The 24,436-nt window shown below is 36.3% G+C and overlaps 2 protein-coding genes across 3 annotated transcripts; one reads left to right on the top strand and one right to left on the bottom strand.

Moving 5' to 3' along the window:
* Nucleotides 1-506: 506 nt before the first annotated feature.
* On the top strand, nucleotides 507-8,405 carry gmppaa (GDP-mannose pyrophosphorylase Aa). 2 transcript variants are annotated; one of them, XM_077216181.1, is made up of 13 exons: nucleotides 507-835; nucleotides 1,511-1,608; nucleotides 1,714-1,817; nucleotides 1,918-2,110; nucleotides 2,322-2,381; nucleotides 2,527-2,657; nucleotides 2,801-2,815; nucleotides 4,316-4,450; nucleotides 4,565-4,662; nucleotides 4,753-4,799; nucleotides 6,929-7,021; nucleotides 7,119-7,287; nucleotides 7,374-8,405. In XM_077216181.1, the coding sequence occupies exons 1-13, from the start codon at nucleotides 796-798 to the stop codon at nucleotides 7,472-7,474; spliced, it is 1,284 nt and encodes a 427-aa protein (XP_077072296.1). In that variant the 5' UTR covers nucleotides 507-795; the 3' UTR covers nucleotides 7,475-8,405. The 2 variants fall into 2 exon arrangements, with proteins under 2 accessions (XP_077072296.1, XP_077072297.1); XM_077216182.1 differs by lacking the exon at nucleotides 2,801-2,815.
* Nucleotides 8,282-18,837, bottom strand: LOC143723561 (rac GTPase-activating protein 1). The gene is made up of 16 exons (XM_077216176.1): nucleotides 18,665-18,837; nucleotides 17,003-17,205; nucleotides 16,703-16,839; nucleotides 16,531-16,603; nucleotides 16,342-16,395; nucleotides 14,824-14,922; nucleotides 13,271-13,412; nucleotides 13,050-13,195; nucleotides 11,908-12,069; nucleotides 11,721-11,816; nucleotides 11,350-11,548; nucleotides 9,459-9,564; nucleotides 9,229-9,361; nucleotides 9,014-9,137; nucleotides 8,718-8,829; nucleotides 8,282-8,631 (listed from the first exon to the last, which is right to left on the bottom strand). The coding sequence occupies exons 1-16, from the start codon at nucleotides 18,744-18,746 to the stop codon at nucleotides 8,577-8,579; spliced, it is 1,923 nt and encodes a 640-aa protein (XP_077072291.1). The 5' UTR covers nucleotides 18,747-18,837; the 3' UTR covers nucleotides 8,282-8,576.
* Nucleotides 18,838-24,436: the final 5,599 nt, after the last annotated feature.

Raw genomic sequence — 24,436 nt, 5'->3', positions numbered from 1 at the left:
TTTTTATAAATAATAATTAAAAAATTCAACTAGACAAGGCAAGGCACGTTTATTTATATAGCACATTTCATACACTATGATAATTCATAGTGCTTTACATAGAAAGGAATACAAATAATCACAAAATAAATGCAAGGATAAAACACTTATTCAAAATGCTTTGCATAGAAAGGAAATAACAATAATCATACTATGGGAATTCAAAGACCTTTGCATAGAAAATAAACAAAATAAAAGCAAGGGAACTTAAAACAGTTATAAAAAGAATTAAAAGAGAATTAGAGTGAAATTAATTAAAGTAGAAAAAAGTTGATACATAGAATAAACTTCTCATCTGGCAAAACACCGGTGTATCTTATTTTGCATATGGTTTACTCTGACACCGTGTCTCTGAACTATGTAATTCGGATGTCTTGTTTATCTGAATATTTGTTGTCCTTAATTATACAGGACAGTTAGGATTAGGATTACTTTTATTTTGAAAACCTCTTTAATTTTGAATCTCTGGCACTTCCGGAACTGTCGCTGTGTGTGATGTCTTTTGGTTTTACTATGCTGCCATGTTGATTACCTTGGAATTGGATAGATAAAATATTTTTATAGTATTTTTTCCACGTTGATGCCAATAATGTAATGACATTTATGCATCAAAGTTATTTTCTGGAGGAGCTTGAGAACTTACCTCTTGCTCAGCTACCCGTTTAACCCAGTCCAACGTCAACAATACATATATATATATATTTATAGCTTTTTGGTTTTGTCATATATATATATATAAATAAGAAGCAATTAAGCATGCTGAAGGCTGTCATTCTTATCGGAGGTCCTCAAAAAGGTGATGTCCCTCACACTCGAATCATTGAACATTGTATAACTACTAGACAAATATAAAACACACATTCAAAGGACTTATGCACAATTCACCTGGTATGTGTATGTCTAATAGCATAATCAGTGAATAGGTGGATGTTTTATTGATCTTACTGTTTATGACTATAATATATCCATAGAAGTAGCCTAGGACTCGTTCTATAATTGGAGGTACATTTCATATCAACAAAAAAAGTACCACAACAAAATGCTTTCTCAATAAAATGACTATTAGTTTCAGTTTATATATTTCATATATAAATATATCTGATAGTTTTCCCTGGTAAATTTGTCAAACTGTATGACACTACACAGTCTGATTAAGTGCTACTCTTCAAATATCGCATGTATTTAGGGCCTCTTTTATCTATTATATTACAGTGGTTGTTATGAAGAATTTGAAGAGTCATATTTTGTGCAGATACTGTCACTAAATACAGGGCATATTCTCTTTGTCTGAGACTATGCTTTCCCTTAATGCATAAAATATGATTTTTGTGAAGAAAATTGTTAGAAAAATATCATTGGACTTGAAATGTAACCTACATTAAAGAAGTAATTCATAAAGTATAGTGTATGATTTTGTGAATTATGTTTATTTTAGAGTATATGATTTTGTATTTTCCTGCTGTTCATACAGGGACCCGGTTTCGCCCTCTGTCTTTTGAGGTGCCCAAACCTCTGTTTCCAGTGGCTGGAGTGCCAATGCTGCAGCATCACATTGAGGCCTGTTCTAAGGTATATATGCTCAGTTCATATAGACTTAAATAGATGCTTTATTGAGTCCTGTAATGCACTTGTTAAATATTTCATATATTGTTTGACCTTTTTTTTTTTCTAAAGCTTCCGAATATGAAGGAGATCTTACTCATTGGCTTTTATCAGCCCAATGAAGAACTTAACAGATTTTTGTCATGCGCCCAACAAGATTACAAAATATCAATAAGGTAAGTTACTTAATTATATTATGTTTGTATTTATTGTTGGAAAATCAGAAAAGTTCCTTTAATCAAGTCTTTCATTTACATTGTCCTAAATCTTCCTCAGATACCTTCAGGAATATGCTGCTCTGGGCACTGGAGGAGGAATCTACCATTTCAGAGATCAGATCCTGTCTGGCGGTCCAGAGGCATTTTTTGTCATGAATGCTGACGTGTGCTCAGAGTTTCCTCTGCCAGAGATGCTTGACTTCCAGAAGGAACACGGAGACGCTTACAGTTTCATCATCCTCGGCACCACTGTAAGGAGTTCTAGTGTCTTGTATTTTTGTATCAAACCATTTACGTTTTATACTGCAGACTTTTCCTTGGCACAAGCCACAATCAAACAGGATTCTCACTTGAGTATTAGCTTGTTTTTAACTTAAGGTTTGGTAATCGATCCACGATATTATGTTATGATTTAGTGGTTCTTGAAAATCAAATGAATAAACTTAAATCTGATTGTTTTAGGCCAACAGAAAACAGTCCCTGAACTACGGCTGCATTGTTGAGAATGAAAAATCTGATGAGGTAATTGAGTTTTCAGTGTGGAAGGATACATTTGATATGTTAGGGATTTCAAACATTTTACTACAGTTAAGATTTAATTGATAATGAATAAAATATGTTTACATGATAACAAATGAGATCATAATTGTCTCATCATATCCCCCAGGTCTTGCATTATGTAGAGAAGCCCAGCACATTTGTGAGTGACATAATCAACTGTGGAATATACCTGTTCACTCCAGAGATATTCCAGCACATCGGAGAAGTTTTCCAGAAGAACCAACAGGACATGCTGTTGTGAGTGGGACAAATCCTGTAGGGTTCTTGAGTGGGAGTGCATGCATACTTAATCCATTTATTTTCCTTGGTTGTCTTCATTTGTCTTCCCCCCTCCAACTCCTTCCTGTCTGCCATCATTCTGTTTCCTGTTCCATCATCAGATATTCGTATGAGGGGTAAGTTTGAACGTGGGCTGCAGCTCTGGTTTGGCTATGATGTAGACTGATTAGGAGCAAGTGTGATGTAGGTTTTGTAGTGAGCGCACATGCTTGTATGATCTGTGAACTAGATTCATGTTAGCATGTTGTGGTGTGATGATAACGACACGACACGCACATTTTTTTTATACCATTATGAATAGGCTGTTTTTCAGGTTTGATCTCTGAAATCCACGTAGAAATGAATCCAGCAGAACCGCTGCCTGAAACACAGTTTGTTTTAATATTCTTTCATCCAAATTTAATTTTCTTTTTTTCTGAAACTACTTTTCTTTTTCTGTTGACTTAACCAAAGTCTGGTGGATGAGAATAATAATATTATAGCCTAACAATCAATATCCAGTCAAATCCTAATGGTTAAAACTAAGTCCTAACCTACATTATTTGCTTTATCAGCGGCCATGGTTACGAAAAAATTTGTTTTACCAAAGGGATTTAAAAAAAGTGTTTGGTAAAGCTAGGGTAGGCAATTTTGGCAATTGCAAGCTAGCTTTGAAAGCATTAGATCCCCCCCTCTCTTCAGAGCGTACTCTACAAAGCCACTCCTCCTTCAAAACTCATCAACACACAACCAGAGCTGAGTCTGCAAAGCGTCATGAGAATCACATGATGTTGACGCGTGATGTCTGTGCTGTAGGACAGTCAGGTAGGAGATCCGATTATTGCATCCAAATGCAATGATTGGACGAACCTTTCTTGGTCCTGAGACGTCCAGAGAAGATATATGTAAATATATATGCGCTTTTAACCAGTATAACAAAAAGTGTTCATGAAAAACATTGCCTACCATAGCTTTAAAGCATTATAAGTTATGAACCACGTGGTGAACCAAAACATTGCAAACTTTGATTTGAAGCAATAAAATAATTGAAAATCAGACAAAAACATAAAGGTACAAGACTGTGTACTTAACAGCTTTAGTAAATTACGTAACATTAAAAACGATTATTTAAAAGTGTTCATTATGTACATAGAAACAACTTATTTTAAGTTTATTGCAAAACATATATACATGTATATAAGGGGTGTAACAATATAATGTGTCACAATATATCATAATGCAAAAATGCAACAATATGCATTGTGAATGGTGACAATCTGTATTGTGAATATTTCACCCAAAATAAAAAATAACTGTGTAAGAAAAAAAAAGTGATTTACACTTCTGGAACCAGACTGTTGCACTCTACTAAATACTCTGATTTCCTCATAAATGTGACACGTTTTCATGTTGGTTTTAACACCCTGCATATGCAGCATTTACCTTTAATTTTCATTCATTTATTCATTCATTAATCCATTTGTACCCGTTTAAATGATCCTTCTTAATTATGACTGTCCATCATACTGTCATTTTATGTCATCCTCGGTCCTGGATATTAGAAAAAGTTTTTTGACATCAGCAGAGGGTGAAATGAAGACTTTCATTTACTACTATGCATTGTGTGCTGTTCTCAGAGAAGAGCAGTCCAACGGCTGGCATCGGGCAGAGGTGATCCGTCTGGAGCAGGACATCTTCACTGCACTGGCAGGACAGGGCAAGCTATATGTGTACAAAACAGACCGCTTCTGGAGCCAGATCAAATCTGCAGGGTTAGTTCTTGACATATGTTGTATCATTAGACTTATGCACTGATTATGTTCTCTGTAACCACATTTGATAATATTTGTATTATTATAGCTAATGTTATGCCCTCCCCTCTGCAGATCTGCGATCTATGCAAGCCGCTTGTATCTTAACCAGTATCATAAGACACATCCAGAGAGGTTAGCTACCAATACAGATGGAGGGCCGAAGACCAGAGGTAAAAGCTTTGTGGAAATATGAAATTTGTATGCCTATACTGTAAAAGCTCTTCATGCAGTCCTTCTAATGCATTTTTATTTTATTTTAGGAAATGTTTATATACATCCAACTGCCAACATTGATCCAACTGCTGTAGTAAGTGTTTATCTTTTATAGTTAAATTGATTAGAGTTTCTCAACACAATACATTTGCAATGTATTAAACATTTGCAACTTGCACTTCTGGGATGTTCAGCAGGAAATGTGCAAAATATTAGCAATAAGTATTTGATTGTATCTTAAGCATGTTTGATTTGATATTAACGCGCTGTCAAATCGATCAATTGTGATTAATCGCATCTAACATAAAAGTTTTTGTTTACATGTGTGTGTATATATTATTATATTTATATTATACATATGTCTCTGTGTGTGTATATAGACTGTATATATACAGTTCCTTCTCAAAAAATTAGCATATTGTGATAAAGTTCATTATTTTCCATAATGTAATAATAAAAATTTTACTTTCATATATTTTAGATTCATTGCACACCAACTGAAATATTTCAGGTCTTTTATTGTTTTAATACTGATGATTTTGGCATACAGCTCATGAAAACCCCAAATTCCTATCTCAAAAAATTAGCATATCATGAAAAGGGTCTCTAAACGAGCTATTAACCTAATCATCTGAACCAACTAATTAACTCTAAACACCTGCAAAAGATTCCTGAGGCTTTTAAAAACTCCCAGCCTGTTTCATTACTCAAAACCGCAATCATGGGTAAGACTGACGACCTGACTGCTGTCCAGAAGGTCATGATTGACACCCTCAAGCAAGAGGATAAGACACAGAAAGAAATTTCTGAACAAATAGGCTGTTCCCAGAGCGCTGTATCAAGGCACCTCAGTGGGAAGTCTGTGGGAAGGAAAAAGTGTGGCAAAAAACGCTGCACAACGAGAAGAGGTGACCGGACCCTGAGGAAGATTGTGGAGAAGGACCGATTCCAGACCTTGGGGGACCTGCGGAAGCAGTGGACTGAGTCTGGAGTAGAAACATCCAGAGCCAACTTGCACAGGCGTGTGCAGGAAATGGGCTACAGGTGCCGCATTCCCCAGGTCAAGCCACTTTTGAACCAGAAACAGCGGCAGAAGCGCCTGACATGGGCTACAGAGAAGCAGCACTGGACTGTTGCTCAGTGGTCCAAAGTACTTTTTTCGGATGAAAGCAAATTTTGCATGTCATTCGGAAATCAAGGTGCCAGATTCTGGAGGAAGACTGGGGAGAAGGAAATGCCAAAATGCCTGAAGTCCAGGGCTGCTTCTCTGTAGCCCAGGTCAGGCGCTTCTGCCGCTGTTTCTGGTTCAAAAGTGGCTTGACCTGGGGAATGCGGCACCTGTAGCCCATTTCCTGCACACGCCTGTGCACGGTGGCTCTGGATGTTTCTACTCCAGACTCAGTCCACTGCTTCCGCAGGTCCCCCAAGGTCTGGAATCGGTCTTTCTCCACAATCTTCCTCAGGGTCCGGTCACCTCTTCTCGTTGGGTAGCGTTTTTTTGCCACACTTTTTCCTTCCCACAGAGTTCCCACTGAGGTGCCTTGATACAGCACTCTGGGAACAGCCTATTTGTTCAGAAATTTCTTTCTGTGTCTTACCCTCTTGCTTGAGGGTGTCAATGATGGCCTTCTGGACAGCAGTCAGGTCGGCAGTCTTACCCATGATTGCGGTTTTGAGTAATGAAACAGGCTGGGAGTTTTTAAAAGCCTCAGGAATCTTTTGCAGGTGTTTATAATTAATTAGTTGATTCAGATGATTAGGTTAATAGCTCGTTTAGAGACCCTTTTCATGATATGCTAATTTTTGGAGATAGGAATTTGGGGTTTTAATGAGCTGTATGCCAAAATCATCAGTATTAAAACAATAAAAGACCTGATATATTTCAGTTGGTTTGCAATGAATCTAAAATATATGAAAGTTTAATTTTTATCATTACATTATGGAAAATAATGAACTTTATCACAATATGCTAATTTTTTGAGAAGGACATGTACATATATATACACACACAAACATATTTGTACATATATATAACCATATAGGGTCCATTTTTGGAGACGACGGGGGAAACTTGTTCATCATTATTTTTGCAATTTCACTTAGTGATGTTAGTGGCGCAGAGATTGTTGTGTGCAAAATATTTTTGCACAGTTGACTTGTTTTATCATTCGCATTATATATAACCTGTAATTCATGTTATAATGGTTTTTATTTTCCCTTCAGTTAGGTCCGAACGTGTCCATTGGTACAGGAGTAACCATTGGCGCAGGAGTTCGTGTGAGAGAGTCCATCATCCTCCATGGTGCTACTTTACAGGTGAGTTCATGCCACTTTCTCTCCATATTGCTTTGTCTGGCAATCGACCTTTGACTCATAGAAACACAATATACAGTATACTGACTGTCTTCTGTAGGATCACAGCTGTGTGTTAAACAGTATTGTGGGCTGGGGCAGCACTATTGGCAAATGGGCCAGAGTAGAAGGGACCCCTAGTGATCCGAATCCTAATGACCCATATGCCAAAATTGACAGCGAGACACTCTTCAGAGATGGAAAATTAACACCCTCCATTACAATTCTAGGTAATTTTATAGGACGCCATCATGAACATATTATGTTATTTGAGAGTGATTTTTCTAAACAAATACTTCTCCTTCTGTCTCATCAGGCTGCAATGTAAATATCCCATCTGAGGTCATCATACTTAACTCTATCGTCCTGCCACATAAAGACCTCAACAGAAGCTTCAAAAACCAGATCATACTGTAGTTTGAGTTTATGGCATTTGCATACAAATCTACAAAAAAAAGGATCTTTGAAATTAAACATTAATAATGGATGAATCATCTGAAGATTAAGTGGTATTCATGTAAAAACGTCTGGTGCTGTATTGTTCACATGGATTTACCACCAATGTCATGTCAAAGCTGGATAAAACAAATGCTAACATAATTCTGCTACAGAAAATCACTTTGTCAAACTGTTTCTGAAAAGACTTGAAATGTATTTTATTTACAGCTTGTTGGCTCCCACAGTGAAATGCCAAAGAAAGGTGCAAAAAAGGCAGTTTATTTGTGCACTCTGTTACCATTTCGTTACAGCATTTAACATGTCATGTAAAACAAAAAATTGTAAGACAAATGGTAAAATCTTGTAATTGGATACCAGTCGTGTTGGTAATTGTTTTGAATAATTGATGTTTCTGTGACTGCTCTCTGTATGAAAGCCGAGTGTAGTGCAATAGTTAGACGTCTGCAATAAATTACATTTTGATTAAGTCACATACGGTAATAAAGTAATTTACTGCTGCCCTTGCAGAAAATCACAATGTCTTTATCGTTAAAAAGCAACAAGACCATCAATTATCTTTCTTAACCTTGAAAGGCCAAGACAAATTATTCAATTACAGACATCACATTGAAAATATAAATAAAATGCCCCAAAACATTTTTGCAGTTTGGAATGAGTTAAAATCTCCCTGAGCTTTTTATATTAATTTATAATACTGCCTGATTTCTGAGGGCACTAATGCAGACATTGCCATCCATATGTGACTTATACAAAATACACAAGACATGAGTTCATCTAGTTTATTTCAAATCAATATTTCACTGTGTTTATACCACCTTTAGATATTTTTCAGGACATTATTTTTTATACATGATTATTACAAAAACATTTAAACCCTTTACAAAAACAATACAAAGAGTGCAGTCTCATGTTTCAAGGTTCTTTCTTTCTGGACGGATTTAAATTCATAAGAAAAGTTATTTTCCAAGATAGGATATAAAGTGCTAAAGAGTTTCATTTCGTGTGGTGGAAAAAAACAACTATCTGGTACACAAAATACACATTTATACACACACATAAATCATTTGGGGGATGTGAAGAATTTCTTTTTTCCTGGTTCATTTTTTGGTTTGCTTCTAGAAAGGAGAGAATGGTTATGAAAGCATGCAATACTAAGCTCAAGACCAATACAATAAAAGCTGCATGAGGATTAGTAGCTTACGGGTTATTGAAAGTGCCACCAAAGTGCTTGATCCGACCCTTGATTGAGCCGGCGGATGTAGTTTTAGAATATTTACCCATCTCAGGAGAGGTCAGAGGTTTGAATATCTTATCTGAAAGACACATTCAGGAACAAAGGTAATGATTAAAGCTAAAATGTACAAACTACATCTTAAAAATCCAATTATATAAGATCACAAGAACAATTTAAATGGCATGAAATTTGCAATAAGTGAGCAGTTTAACTTTAACCGACTGACTTTTAACTCAACACATTGTGTATACTAATGCATGTACCTCTGCTAGTGCTTGGACCGACATTGCTGATGTTGGAATCACCCACAGGAGGGACAAGTGGATCCTTCTCAGCTAGCAGGCCTTCCCAGAAATCTGAGGGGAACGACAGTAACCGAGCCACTACCTGTTTCAAAGTAGTAAGAATAGGTTTATTTCTTGAAATATAAGATAAATACACAAGCAATTGATCACATCCTGATTTTCTAGCAACTCACTTTGGGTTGTGTGTTTGTGTCTCTCATAATGGTCATTGGAGAAGGTTCTATCATCCCGTGACCAATGATAGTGGGGCCAAACACTCTGGACAAGTTATTCTGATCCATCTGACACAACGGACTATGCATTACCCTAAGAAACAACATAAATGCGGTTGCAAAACAAGGAAGCATGCTTAAAAAAAGTATACGAAGGCAGAATTGCAGAAATATCTATTAGAGCATTTTACCTCTGCAAATGCAGTATTAGGAAGGCCAGGGTGTCTTTGTTAGGCTTTGGCAGCTCTTTGATATGTTTTATTAATGTTTCTATGCTCTTGTCTTCATCAGCCATCTCTGCGAGTGAAAAAATGACCGTTTTGTCGAGACAGCTACAATATCAGATTTAATTACAAAAAAAGTATTCAGATACTCCATTACAAAAGCAATATATCCAATATTATGGGTGAATTAATCACTTTATCAACTTTTCTGACTTTTATAGGATATCAGTTTTCAGTGAGCAGGAACAAACACCTATAGCAGCGATGCATTATGAAGGACTTTCTCTCATTTACATGCTACAACCATTCCTATCCAAGGAAATTAGACAATATGACTCTCCCCAGACATCCAATCCAATTTATAATTTAAAAGGGAGGTACTTTACCCTGGAGTCATCCTGAATCTATGAGGGCTAGGGAAAAAAAAAAAACCTCCATAATAATAGCAGAAGCACCCTGACTGCTCCTAAATCTGCCACTTACCCTCCATTCAGCAGCGGCGACTGAAATTAAAACGCTGAAAAAGACAAGCGCTGGTTTGGGAGATAATGTTCGACATTGATTGTTTCCGAGTCATCAGGGACTTGTCAACTATATCACAACTAATGGGAAATAACCATCCGCCCTAAATGAATGAGGGTAACATACGTCCTCATGCCTCAGGCATACACAAGCGCCAGACGCTTGTTATAAAATCCACCCTCTGCAAAATTGCAACCATTTTGGATAATCTAGTCAGACTGCTCAAAGAATACCAAATTGTGAAAGTCAAATTGAGACTATTAATGTCAGGACAAGATGGGTCTCCTGACAGACTTGATGATGATGATGATGATGATGATGATTGAGGGGGAAAAAAGTTTTAAGGAGTAAGAACAAGACGTTTGGGACAGACAGTTTTGAAACCAATTCAATGACTTGGTGCCGCAAATGTCAGTTTTTCTGCAATGAAAACATTTCACCCAGTGTTGTAGTCGAGACCTGTTCATTCGAGTTTGGGTTAAGATCAGAGTAGGGCGAGTCAGTCAAGACCGAGTCCAATTGATCATATGATTTTTTGTTGCATGGTTTGGAAGGAATGCCTGAATGCCTGCTGTAAGAACTACTGTAAGTTTTAAGTGCCCTTTAAATAAACACTGTAAATATTGAATTATAATATTTTACCATGAATATTTTAGTCCAAAAGCTTGGGGCCTTTAATATATATATATATATATATATTAAATAAATGAATACTGTGAATACTGCTTCAACACTAATTTGATCAAAAGTGATAGTAAGCTATTATAAATGGACAAAAAAAATCAATTAAAAAAATGCTTTTTTGAAAATTATATTAAATAAATTCAGAAAAAAATATATCACAGTTTCCACAAAAATATTAAGCAGCACAACTGTTTTTCTGAGAACAAGTAGAAAAGAAGGATGAGAAGAGGAAGTAGGAGGAGAAGAGGAGAAGGAGAAGAATAAGAGGAAGGAAGAGGAAGAAGGAGGAGGAGGAGAACAAGAGGAAGGAGGAGATGTTTCTTGAACAGCAAATCAGCATTAGAATGATCTCTGAAGCATCATGTGACACCTGAAGACTGGAGTAATGATGCTGAAAATTCAGGTTTGCATCACCGGAATACATAACATTTATAAAATATATTCAAATAGAAAAGTTATTTTAAATTGTAATAATACTTCACATTATTACTGTTTTTACTGTATTTTTTAATCAAATAAATGCAGCCTTGAGCAGAAGAGACTTTTCAAAAACATTAAAACAAATCTTACCGACCCAAACTTTTGAACAGTAGTGCATATTTAAATTTAAAATGAAATTCTTCTCCATAATAGCATTATTAAGAAAACCTACCAGAAGCTTCCATAAATGTTTTGTGAAGCTTAAATGTTATAAGAGGCTCCTTGAGTTTCCTCAGGAAGTCTTTGAGGAGTCCACAGACAGCATGAACCTCTTCTACTTTGTGGAGCATCATCAGCCCTTTCCCACACATGTATTTCTCCCTCAGTTCCTTCACCAGTCGCTCTCCTCCCGGCACTCTGTAAATACCCCTCTGCATACCGCAGTCAGACAGAAAATATCAGTGAGATAAAGAGAAATTTCATACATCAACTGTATACACTGTATCTGGATGTTGTAATGTACTGCAATATGATTTGAAAAGATTTGTTTCTTGAATCCAAATTAAACTCATTATACAGTGCTGTGTTGGTGTATTTAAACACCTCTTCAAGTCCTCTTCTCTCAATTTCATGAACACACTGAACAATCAAAGAGGGAATCCGTGGACGTGTGGAGGGGGCAAAGCTCTCTAATGTACCCTATAAAGGGGGAGGGGGAAACGGAAATTTTAACATGTCATCTTTACATAAGGATATGCATGTACACTACTACAGTATGAAAGGTGAATACCTCATTGGGCTGAGCTGAACCATGAGCATTAGGGCTGCACTTCTCCAGACATAGTTGTTTACACTCAGGATGGCTCACCACTCGACAGTCTCTGCATTTTACCGCCATCTTCCCAAAGCGAATCCTCTTCCCACACGGTATGCATGTCTCTGGACGAATCACCTAGACAATAGAAAGCGCTGACTTAGCGGTCAGTCGCAACATGCACAGTGCCATCAAACACAGACCCTGTTTACACCTGGTATTTCTTTCTTTACTTTTTATAATTATATTTATTTTAAATAATTCCAAAGTCAATTTATAGTACCCTGCCGTATTACTCTGACAGTTTAATAATAATAATAATGATAAAAAACAAAAACCACAATAAGATGTGCAGTACAGCATAATAAGGTCAGATTGGTGTAATCATGGGTCTTGTTTTTTTTTTTTTTTTACCTCAGCCACTTATTTTAAACAATAGTGAAATAGAAACAGGACGTTAGGTAGACTTTCCTAATTGCACTTTATTTTATACTTTATATACATATCATTATATACTGGAATAATAGCATGATGAACACTGAATAGTAACTATTTTATAAATTATATTTTATATAATAAATTCATGTTTATTTTAAATATCCATAAAATGAAAAAAAAAAATATTTTTAGATTAAGTTTATATTAAATTGTAGCATTGGACGACCAACATAGTGAACGGTGATCAAGTGAGACCTATTAAAATAAATAAAATAATAAAAAAACATTTTGTATGCACTTCTTTACAGATTGTGATGACGCATTTTCAGTTATTAACATCGTAAATCTACCAACATTTTTTTTTTTTACATTTTCTTTTATGTACATATATAGAACTATACTTTGTGTTATATTACTTTGGCATTAAATTACAAAACTAGTTAAAGCTGCTGCGTGAGTGTTTCTAATACATCAGCTGAGGGAGTGATTACATGGAACTCCAAATCTGACATCTTTCTCTCTTCTGACCAATGTAATCAATCTCTTGTAAAGTCATAGAAACTAATAGAAAAAAATAAAAATTCTAATACTTGTTTGATACATGACTCAAGACACAGATGTAAATACCAGGTGTAAAAGCCACCCAACATGTTGAGAAGTACTACTGAATAGCCTCCTACTGTTTTTTGCTGAAATACATGCTGGGAAGTCTTATCCACGGTGGGTGTGAAGTGCTGAGGGACGGCCGGCTCAGGGGCGATTACCTCCATTTCAACAAGCGTTTCAGCCTCTGTGACTTCACCATGTGCCCACACAGACGTTTGTTCTACATGTACGACTCTGGTTAGTTTGGGAAGGTTAGAATGTGTCAATGAAAGTGGCGCCTCCGAGGCTTATTTACCATCAACAGACGGGAAATCTTCATTTCTGAAAGCCCTGGATGGATGTTCTGGAGTCTCCTGGGTTATGTCTATTACCATGTGAATCTGACCTCCAGTCTCTGGGGTAGTGACAGACGCCTTCACAACCGTCGTCTCAATTTCCTTAGCACATACACAGACAAAAACACACAAAAAAAATCCATTTGAAGCCAATCATTCTTTCTGCTGGAATGCAAGACCCTTAGAGTAGCATAACAATTGGTTATCAAGCTCGTGTCCACGTTCCTGGCAACAAGGACAAATGTAGTTTCAAAAAAGTGCCAAATTGCTTTGCTTCTCTCTTAGTGATCAGTGCCAGCTGAGTGGGAGTGATATGAGTCCCATGGAGGGAGACAGACAGGACATGGTCCACTGCTGTTCTCATCCGAGCAGTGTAGTGGTGGGTGTGGCCAATATGATGGCAAGCAGTCGGATGAGGGACTGATGAACGAACGAGCTGATGAGAAATGACACCAGACTAACCTTTAGAGGGGATATTATGATCCCCCTGCTGATAGAAGGGGGAAAACATGAAGGAGACTGTACATTTCACAAAACATACCTGACATTTTGCTAACTGTGTGCTACAATCCCAACTGATATCTAAGCCAGGAGGAGCCATTTCATTAAATGTAGTAATGGGTCGGTCATGAACGATTCGTTCATTTTGAACGAATCTTTAATATGACTCGGGACTACCGAGTTGTCTCAGAGAGTGATTCGTTCATTTTGTGTTGACCGTGCATGCGCAACATCCTATGGGTTCTGTACTGGAAAGAGAAATGATTAGTTCTCCTCGAGTCTTCTGGTCTGAGTCTTCTGGTATGAACGAATGACTCAAACCCAAAGACTCAAAAGATGAACCGATCAATTCTGTATCCGGTACAGACAGCATAACTCAGCCTAAATGGGGCGGTCACGTGATGAACGAATGACTTGAACCCAAAGTCGATAGACTCGAAAAGTGAACTAATCAATTCTGTATCCGGTACCACTACAGACGGCAAAGCTCAGTTTATAAGGATGTCACGGGATGAATGAACAGCTTCGGGAGGTGAGGTAAACTAACAGACTGCATAGCCTGAAGACCAAGATAAATTAAGTCATCGTTTCGGTGCCTTTCCCTGCATTGCATTTTTTTTCTTATTCTAAATGCGACCAACATTTGATGTGTTTGGGGAATTTAGCTAACATTTTAAATACATTCTGCTGAAATGAACGAAATGACTCGAAAACAGATTTGTTCATTTTGATGAATGAGATTCAAAGATCCGAGTCAGTAAAATTATCCCAACTTCCCACTACTTATTAAAATGGCAATTTAGGATTACTGAAGATTTTAATCTGACTTTAACAGGATCAGACATAGTGCCTTATCTCAAAAGTTACGATGCATAGCGGCATCAAATATTCAACATTCAGATCCTTTCCGCTTAATGTTTCACTTTTCGTGGATTTTTTTATACTGAAACAAGCTGCATTTACAAATGAGATGGAGAAAAATAAATATTAGCCTTAATGAACTTCTACCAACCTTCTCCAGTGGTCTTGTCCCCAGTAGATCTCCTGAACGGCCGCTGACTCTTCCCCGTTTTGAAATCGGAGGACCAACACTTGGGCCCATTGATGAACGCTGAAAACAAGCAGTGATAAAGTGAGACACATTATGACTAACACAAAACTATAGTTGCATCCCAAATGAGGAACTATGCACTATGCACGAAATCGTGTATGGTTATTTTGTCATTCAACATTGGAGTCTGGTAGCCCCTCCCCCTCCACTATGCAATTAAACCTGTGACAGTTGAGTGTATGTGTGCACCATTCTACTCTTAGGATGTGTCTGAAATCACCCCCTATAGTACACTATTTGAGCGGACAGCCATTTGTTGTGGTGTCCGAAACCAGTGGATGTTATTGAGAGCACTCATTCAATCCCACAATGCACCACAATAACGTGTACAACCGATTTACGCTTAACAGCAAGATAATACCCATAATGCATTGTGATTCGCGCTGAATGAATTCCCGCGTCTGACCAGAAGACGGCATCCGCAGCTGAATCATCCATCCATCCATCCATCCATCCATCGGTCCAATGTGGTTTCAGCGGGATATCATTCAGGTATAAATTCCTTTTTATTTGATTATTAAATTGTTTAATTAAGGTTTATACATAGTTTCCATGACAGAGTTCAAGATAAATCTTTTTATCTTACAACTGGAGCTGCCTGTTTGCTAAGTTTCAAATGATTAATAAACAGCAAGCACAAACTATGCGAAAGTGGCAGCCCTTCCGGCGCACTCACTGTCCGAATTCACGTACTCATTTTCATTCACCCGCAATAGTGCATAAGTGCGCACATTATATATACTATATATTAACACGCATAATGAGATCACTTTTATAACTTGAGAAATCTGAAAAAGGATTGGGAATATCAAATTTAGTAGGCTATACATTTTTATATTATATTATAACAACAAAACACAACACATTATATTTTAATGACCCAAATACTACTTATAAGCCAGAATTAGTGCAGAACCTTAAATATTTCATATTCATGTTATAACTTTTTTTTCTACTTAAAACTATATTTGGAATCCAAGCTTTTCCAGTTACATTACCGTTCAAAAGTTTGAGATGAGGTAATAAAAAAAAAATTCAGCAAGGATGCGTTAAATTGATCAAAAGTGACAGTTTTGTCAACTCTTACATTGTTACAAAATATATCTATTTCAAATAAATGCAGTTATTTTGAACTTTCTGTTCATCAAAGAATCCTGAAAAACATGCATCCCAGTTTCCACAAAAATATATGTGACAATATATAACAAATGATAATATGAAATGTTTCTTAAGCAGCAAATCAGCATATTACACTGATTTCTGAAGGATTATGTGACACTGAAGACTGGAGTAATGATGCTGAAAATTCAGCTTTGTCATGACAGGAATAAACTACATATATATACACACACATATACATACATATATATATATACAAAAAGCAGCAAGTATTAAGTACTGTAAACTGTCAGCACTTACTCTTCTCTCACGAGCTCTTGACTTGAGAGGCTTGACAAAAGTGCTGTCCAAGTCCTAGAAATCATAAGAGTGAAATTTTAGAAACAATTGCTTTGAGCTTTTCAGTGATTTTTATGCATATTCACTTTGCTTGTGTCTGACAATAATCCTACATCATGAATACAAATGATACTAAATGTGATACTTCACCAAATCATCATCCGTTCTGTCATAACTAATGTCAGAGTGCGACAGGAAGGAGGACTCATCAATCACTGATAACCTGATATAAAGACACATGATGGAAAACAGCATTTCGAAAGGAAAAAATAAAAATGGCGAACTGAGAACTAAATGAAGAGCATGCTGAACGTTGAGGTACCGTCTTCCTCTGTGTTGTGCGACACTGGCTCCTTTATGACTGAAGCTGGTCAGCATTGACCTCTGCTCATCATTGAGACAGGCACTTGACTTGCTGTCATGCACCAGTACGTCACATATCAACTGCATCTGCCGCTCCTGTCAGATGAATTAATAAGTGACAAGACACCATAACTATCATTAATATACTCTAACATGGATAGTCAATGTCTACTGGCCCTCCACTAAATTCATATGTTGGTCATGTAATGCTGGACTGACCAACTGGACACACATAACATAACATAACATCTTAACTAACCAGGCACTGATAGTCTGCCTCAGCTTTGTAACGCTTCTTGATCTCCACGTCTAGCTGGTTTCGAGCATGTTTGAGTTTGACCTCCAAAGCAGCTCGAGCAACATCAGACTTCACTAGGAACTCCTTCTGTTTTTTCAGCTCCAGCTCTGCATGCAGCCATTTCTTCCGGGCAGCTTCAAAGTTCTTCACCACCTCAATCAATTCTTGAAGATAAGAGACAACTGTTGAGAATTCAAAATGGCGGTAACTATTCTGATAAAAGAAGGACTATCAAGGCAAAACATGCATATTCTAAAAGCAGTTGTTTCTTATAATCCCAGCACAAAGATAAAACGCCGTTACAAAACGTTTAACGATAAAAATGTGGGTACTTTGTGCTGAAATAAGTGCTTTTTAAAAAATAACTACTTTCCCTTTTGCCTCTAAAACCCCCCCAAATGTTAAATAAGATGTATTGCTGGCTTTCAAACGCACCAAACAATTCACCTTACATTTTTTATATGTATAAATTATCCCTCACGTTACACTGTAATTGACTTCCCTTCATTTTGACCTCCATGTGAAAATAACAGTAATTTCAAAATGATTATTCTACCTCCAAATGATTTTAATATAGCTCTGCTGCAATGGACTGGCTATCCATTCATGGTGTTTCCCTACGACCCGAGATGCTGGAATAGGCTCCAGCATCCCTACGACATATGACAAACGGGTGGTTTTGGATGAATGGATGGACGGGTGGTTTTAATACGTTCCTCTGACACAATGAAAACCTAGCAGACATATTATTGAAGTTCAAAGCACTATTTTATTATAGACTGGGCATGCAATTTTCAGAGTTGCGATTGCTATCCGAGACAGTAATGTTGTTTCTGGTTTGGATCAAATGGGAGATTAATTTAGCCTTAGAAAAAAAAGTACTTTGTAGAAAAATAAAATTTTACATGACTATTTCTGATGGATCATGTGCCACTGAAGACTGGAGCAATGGATGCAGAAAATTCAGCTTTACAATCACGAGTAAATTCGATTTAACAAAAAAAGTCGTTTTAAATTCTAATCTTCACAATATTACTGTATTTTTGATCAAATAAATGCAGCCTTGGTGAGCATAAGAGTATTCATAAAAACAAAAACTCTGATTTTAAACTTTTGAACAGTAGAAACACTGGACAAATCACTAGTGAACAACAGGTCATCATCATCTATCAATTTCCTAATTCATGGAAAGGAAGTTGGTTGTGTACACCGAATTTCTATCCACTGTCAGGGATCTGAAGAGGCTTTTGGAACCAGGATCAATTAGTTTTTGAACACTTTGCTCAGAGCAGCATTCAAACCAGAGCAAAAGCAAATATCAGCATGCAAAAACAAATACAATATATCTTACACTGTAAAAACTGCCATCTGCACAACACACATGTTTGTATGGCCCACATGTTTAAATAAACAACAAAGAACAACCAACTATGAATGCATTAGAAATAGATAAGCAACAATACTAAAAAGCAATCAAGCAAAATTATGCTTTTCGAATGACAAACGTATTGGACCTAGCTGGGGACAGGTAAATAGGTTTTAAATTGGGTGCAAGGTCAAATATAAGATAATATAATATTACAATTTTAAGAATTAAACTAAATAGGGCCAATAATATCTTACCGAGCTCAGAGTAAGTAGCTTCTTCAATAGCAAGCCTTTGCAAACACAGACTGAGGACTTCTCTTACAAAATGATCCCCCATGGTCGAGTCAGCTGATGATCCCGCATCGAACTCAAACAGGTCGCTTTAAATGCGTCACGTGAGTGTAATGTCACGGTCAATGGTCACATGGATGTAGTTGCTCATGCTACAAACTGAACTTCATCGTTTATGAAACTCTGTCTGTGGACTATCGTTCCGGAAGTCCATCCATTCGCAACAGTTGGAAAGTTCTTCATCAGTTTTCAGAGCAAACCTGCCCTCAGAGACAAGGTAAGGACTTTTAATTTACTAAAGGTCCTACAGTGATTTGAAACTTTTAATTACCGATGTTTAATTACGATGTTGCTCTTGCAGTGCATATTATGTGTGTGCATTTTTTTATTATGCTCTATTCAATAACGTTACAGTTAATACCAGGGTCATTTCCAGTATATGCCCATAATCTAGTCTTGACTGGCTATGTTTTGAGTAATTGGCACTGTGGACGATGGTGTTTATGTATTTATTTGTTTACTTACATTTTTTTTGTGGGCAAATATAGGCTATTTTATTCTTATATTATGCTATGTACCCCTAATTGGAAAAAGAAAAAAAGGGCATGAAATTACATGTTTTGTCAAAGAAAAAATTTGATTTTTTATTTCACTCCCCAATCAATTTTTTTTATCAATCAATCAATCTCTGAAAAGCCCTGAATCTGACTTAAAACTGTGACATGTATGATGTCAGAGAAATTCATGTCCACTACAGAGGACAAAAGTCTATTCGGATATAACACAATCAATATAAATCATCTTTAGCCTAATGCATGTTTACGTAAACAGTTTTAAAGTCAATGTTTGGATATGATTTTGAATGGATAAAACTGTAATAGAAACCTCTTTTACTCTTATATTGTCCTAACCCAAGCCCCTCATCCACTGTAGCCAGTAGAGGGCAGTCAAGGCATTTTGTGTTGGACATCCACTGTTGTTGTACCTTCATATTGGGCTGTGTGAGCTTGCTAGTGATTAGGGAGGTGTTTGAGCAAAGCTTTGTTGTGTTTGCTTGACTCAATGCTGTTCACAAGAAAATAAGCTTCTCTGTGATATCATGCTCTGAGTCTCCACTCCAAATGCTCCATTACACAAATAATGGGTTCTGCTGCTACTGGAGTCACTTTAATTTAGCACCCAAAAATCTTATTACAGTCATTTTTAACATGGCTGCTTTGAGCATGGGAGATCAAGAGCGGTGGTTTTTGGAGAGACCGAATTCAATTTTGTTGGAAATAAAAGACTTGCAACACCAGGTCTTTCTCATTGTTGAAACTTTAACTGGCTTGCATGGCCTTGGTCACTGTTTGTGGAATATTGCATTTGAATTTTAGTGCTTTATTGGGTTTCATATGTCGTCCCTTTCATCAATAAAATCAGTGATGTTCTTCAGCCATAATGGCAAACATTTACTAGGCTTAGCAGGCTGGATTTGATTGATCTGCTTCCTTTTCTTCTCATTTAATATTTAATTCAGCTAATTTGTAAGACTAGAATAGATAAAGATATAGATAAGATAAAGTGGCTCTTCTAATTGTACTTCAATGAATATTGTTTTGAGTTATTATCCTCATGTCCTGTCTCTGTTTACAGCTATGGACTACCTATATTTTGTGCTACATTATATATGTATATATTAGGATTAATATTAAGGATTAATACAACATATAAACAATATTTTTCATGTTTTTCTCTATTTGTCTTTTATGACCCGCCTTTTGCTGTGGATTTCGAAATGTTATGTGTTTAGAAGACCCCCCCCCCCCCCCAACCTAAAGCTCGTTTTTACTTACTACATTGATAGAAATGTAATTGTTATCGTGTGTGCTGTGTGGAATGCAAAATCTGTTTTTCTCTGGGGGCGTTGGGGTATTTGCATTCTTTAGAAACTCAAAATAACCAGTTTCTGATGGCAAATGCACATTTGCTTTAGCAAGTGAATGTTGTGTTAATCTGGGGAAACATACATTTATAAAAGTAATTTTTTTTTTAATTATAAAAGTAATCATTTTTTCATAAATGGACATGCCATGCAGTTGTTTTCTGATTAATATATTTATCTGCTGTTGTTATATAAAATATAAGATATCCTGAACATGTAGACTATTTTATTTGACTCTTGACTTGATTTGTATTAATTAACCATTTTTTTAAATACATGTTTTTTCCCCCCCTATGTACTTTTATTTTTTGTTTTCTATAGAGATGTAAGTTATGCTCATTTGGATGGCACTCTACAGCAAAGAACAAATAGATTTCTGGAGTTCTGCCCATAAAGATTAAAAAAGCAATGTATTGTCTGTTGGCTAATATTAATGTTTGCTTTACAGTGCATTGGCTCATTAGGAAACTCATTGCCTTTGGCTGAGTATATTCACAGCTCAGCAGATGAGATGCTAATCTGAGGACCAGAGACAAATTTGTTTGATACTAGTCTCTATTTAGTCAACACAGTTTTACTGAATGAGTCATTTCTCTCATTAAGTGTTTACCCAAGAGAGGCATTTATTATGAGAGCATTAGTCTTGATTTGTTGATCCTTTTTATGAGATGTGCTGCTGACCATGAATATAAAAGTGAAGATGAAAGATACATGGTGCTTCGTAGTTCGTATTTGTATAAGTACAGATTGTCACATATAAGATTCTCAGAGCTGTTGAGACATTGTAGTCCTCTCATGAGGGTGCCAGGGTCAAATCTGGTCTGCTTCATGTCCTAAACACAGGCCATTTTTCTTAACTGTCTTGTTGTTGTAGAGTAAAAGGGAAAGCAACCAAAAGCAAAAGCTCAACACAAGCATATGAAAACAGACTTTAAATTCTGACTTTGTGTCAGAAAGAATGCAGCGATACATATTCTAAAGTGATTTCAGTAATGAGGTTCACTTCACAGGGTTTTGCTCCAACCCTAATCAAACACACCTGAACAATGAAACAAATGAATGAATTAATTGAACAGTCGAATGATTGAATCAATCAATCGAACAAACAAATTAATGAACAAGTAAATCGAATAAAAATGAATGGAGAAATCAATTGAACGAATGAATGAATCAATCAATCAATGGATTATATGAATGGATCGAATGAATGGATGGATGGATGGATCGAATGAATAAGTGAATTAATCAAACGAATGAAGGAGTGAATCAATTGAGCGAATGAATGAAACAATCGAACAAATGAATTTATCAATCAAACGAATTAATTAATCAATCAATCAATCAATGACTCAATCAATCAAATGAATGAATTAAATAATGAATCGACCTAAAATAACTGAATGAATGAAAAAAGTAGTCTTCTTGTAAAATGAAGATACATTTCTTGCTCTGTCTGACCAATGTAAAATCGTAATTTTGGCCACCACTGAAATGGGTCATTCTATTGACATTACCTGAGCAGTTGAATTAAATACGCTATAAAAACCCCACTCATTAAAGGACGCATTTTTTTTTTTTTTGCATGGACGGAGCAAAAACATGTTTAAAATGCTTGTGCTGTGTTCAGTTGAGTGATAATATTTGCCCTCTTTAATGCGGTTAATCTGTTTGCTGAAATATCCACAACATTAACAACAACAATGAAAAACACGTTTTTCAGAATCCTATCTATAGCCATATAATGTATGTGATGTATGTATATATGTGTATTTGAATTTATTTTATGGTTAAGTTCACAACTATTGTGTTGAAATTCACATTGTAAATAATTTCAATGAAGTCACCATTTCCTGTTGAGTTAATTTAGAAGACCGAATTAACTTTCATAGTGACAGTGCGCACTTATCTGCTGAAAAAGCCTGAAATTATGCACCTAGGGAAAGAAAAATACAAACCTCTGGGGACTTAGATATAAATACATAAATAAATAAATAAAATGTGCCTATTCCCAAGCTGTTACTGAAACTGTCAAAAGAAAAATGCCTCAAACTAATTTGCATAGCAGGAGTACCTAGTTGAGTTCTTATAATCATTTGTTTGTGAAATTCTTCCCTGAATGTATTCTAATACCAATGTAAGCATTGATTTCTGCACCAGGTACAGTACATCTGTGAAGTTCTTATGAGGTGAGCATGGAATAAACAAGGAATATGCATGCATGACTTCTCTAACTCCACCGGGACCCATTATCAGCATCGCTGATGCAGGAAATAGATTGAATGCTGAAAATAATACCCTTGAATAATTAATCAGATGGGTTTTAAATGTGCAACAAACACACTATCTTCTCTCTAGGGGAAAGAGAATGTGTGATTTTACAAGTGCAAGTTTAAAAGCTGAACTCAGTTTACATCTGAAACCGGAGAGAAGCAAATAGGCGGAGGAATCCGTTTGTTAAGTTGTGACGTAACCACTCTCCGATAATGCTGTTTCCAGGTCTAACTAAAGGCTAACTAGCTAACGTTAGCTTTGGCAAAAGTCTATAGACAAGCTGAAGCACGAATATGTGTGTATGTAGCAAGAAAAAAACATTAGACCAGTTAAAATATGATTATCTGCTAACGTTTCTCATTTCTATAATACATCCAGGACATTTTTTATTTTAACTCTGATTGTATTCGTCTGAAAGACGAATGTCATATACACCTAGGATGGCTTCAGGGTGAGTAAATCATGGGCTAATTTTCATTTTTGAGTGAACTATCCCTAACTGTATTGAACATTAATTTCTGCATATTTGCTTGCATAAATCAGATTAAAATTTAAAAAAACAGGTTAATGGGTGTAACGTAAATGAAAAACCTTAGCAGATTATCATACTTTAACTGGTCTAATGTTTTTTCTTGTTATAATAATTGAGTATTGTTGGAGGGAGTCTGAAATATAAGATCAGAATCATGATTAATGTCCAGATATGTTTACATATTTGACTCTGATCTTACATTGCTCTCAGTGTACATACAGGTGCTGGTCATATATTTAGAATATCATCAAAAAGTTGATTTATTTCAGTAATTCCATTCAAAAAGTGAAATTTGGATATTATATTCATTCATTACACACAGACTGATATATTTCAAATGTTTATTCCATTTAATTGTGATGATTAAAACTGACAACTAATGAAAATTCCAAATTCAGTATCTCCGAAAATTAGAATATTACTTAAAGGTACAATATGTAGGATTTTTGCAGTAAAATATCCAAAAACCACTAGGCCAATGTTATATATTTTGTTTAGTTGATTACTTACAATATCCCAAATGTTTCAAACAATTTGTAAATCGTGAGAAAATTGCGATTTTAACCAAGGAAACGGGGCTTGTGAGCGGGGGTGAGGAGTCGCCAGTCAATGATGTCATATCCGCGTTACCCTCGGTTTTCCGCCAGGTTTGACCTCGTACTGCCATAGTAACCATGGAGACAGACGTTGACAACTGGCTGTTATGCCTAGCAGGACGCTCACGCTGTTTTTGTTTTTTTTCAAACATTTTGGAGCATGGCAAGTAGGGCTGGGCGATAAAATGATAACGATAATTATCGCGATATATTTTTTCTCGATAAAACGATATCAAGAGGTCGATAAATGTTCGTTAATGTTTATATGCAAAAAGGGGAACGAAACTCGTTTGAACCACGCGCCAAACGGACCATTTATCCGCTCGGTTCAAAGTCCAAACCGCAGCGCAGCGCGAGCTCACTAGAGCAGAAGCGTTTACTCTGATCGGTCATAGTGAAGCGCTTCAATTCAG

Source organism: Siphateles boraxobius, unplaced genomic scaffold, assembly GCF_051911475.1.
Source record: "Siphateles boraxobius isolate OS27281-9 unplaced genomic scaffold, OSU_SipBor_1 7, whole genome shotgun sequence".
Lineage (NCBI taxonomy): Eukaryota > Metazoa > Chordata > Actinopteri > Cypriniformes > Leuciscidae > Siphateles > Siphateles boraxobius.
The sequence above is the reverse complement of the archived record's forward strand: the minus strand, read 5'-3'. Positions and strand labels throughout refer to the sequence as shown.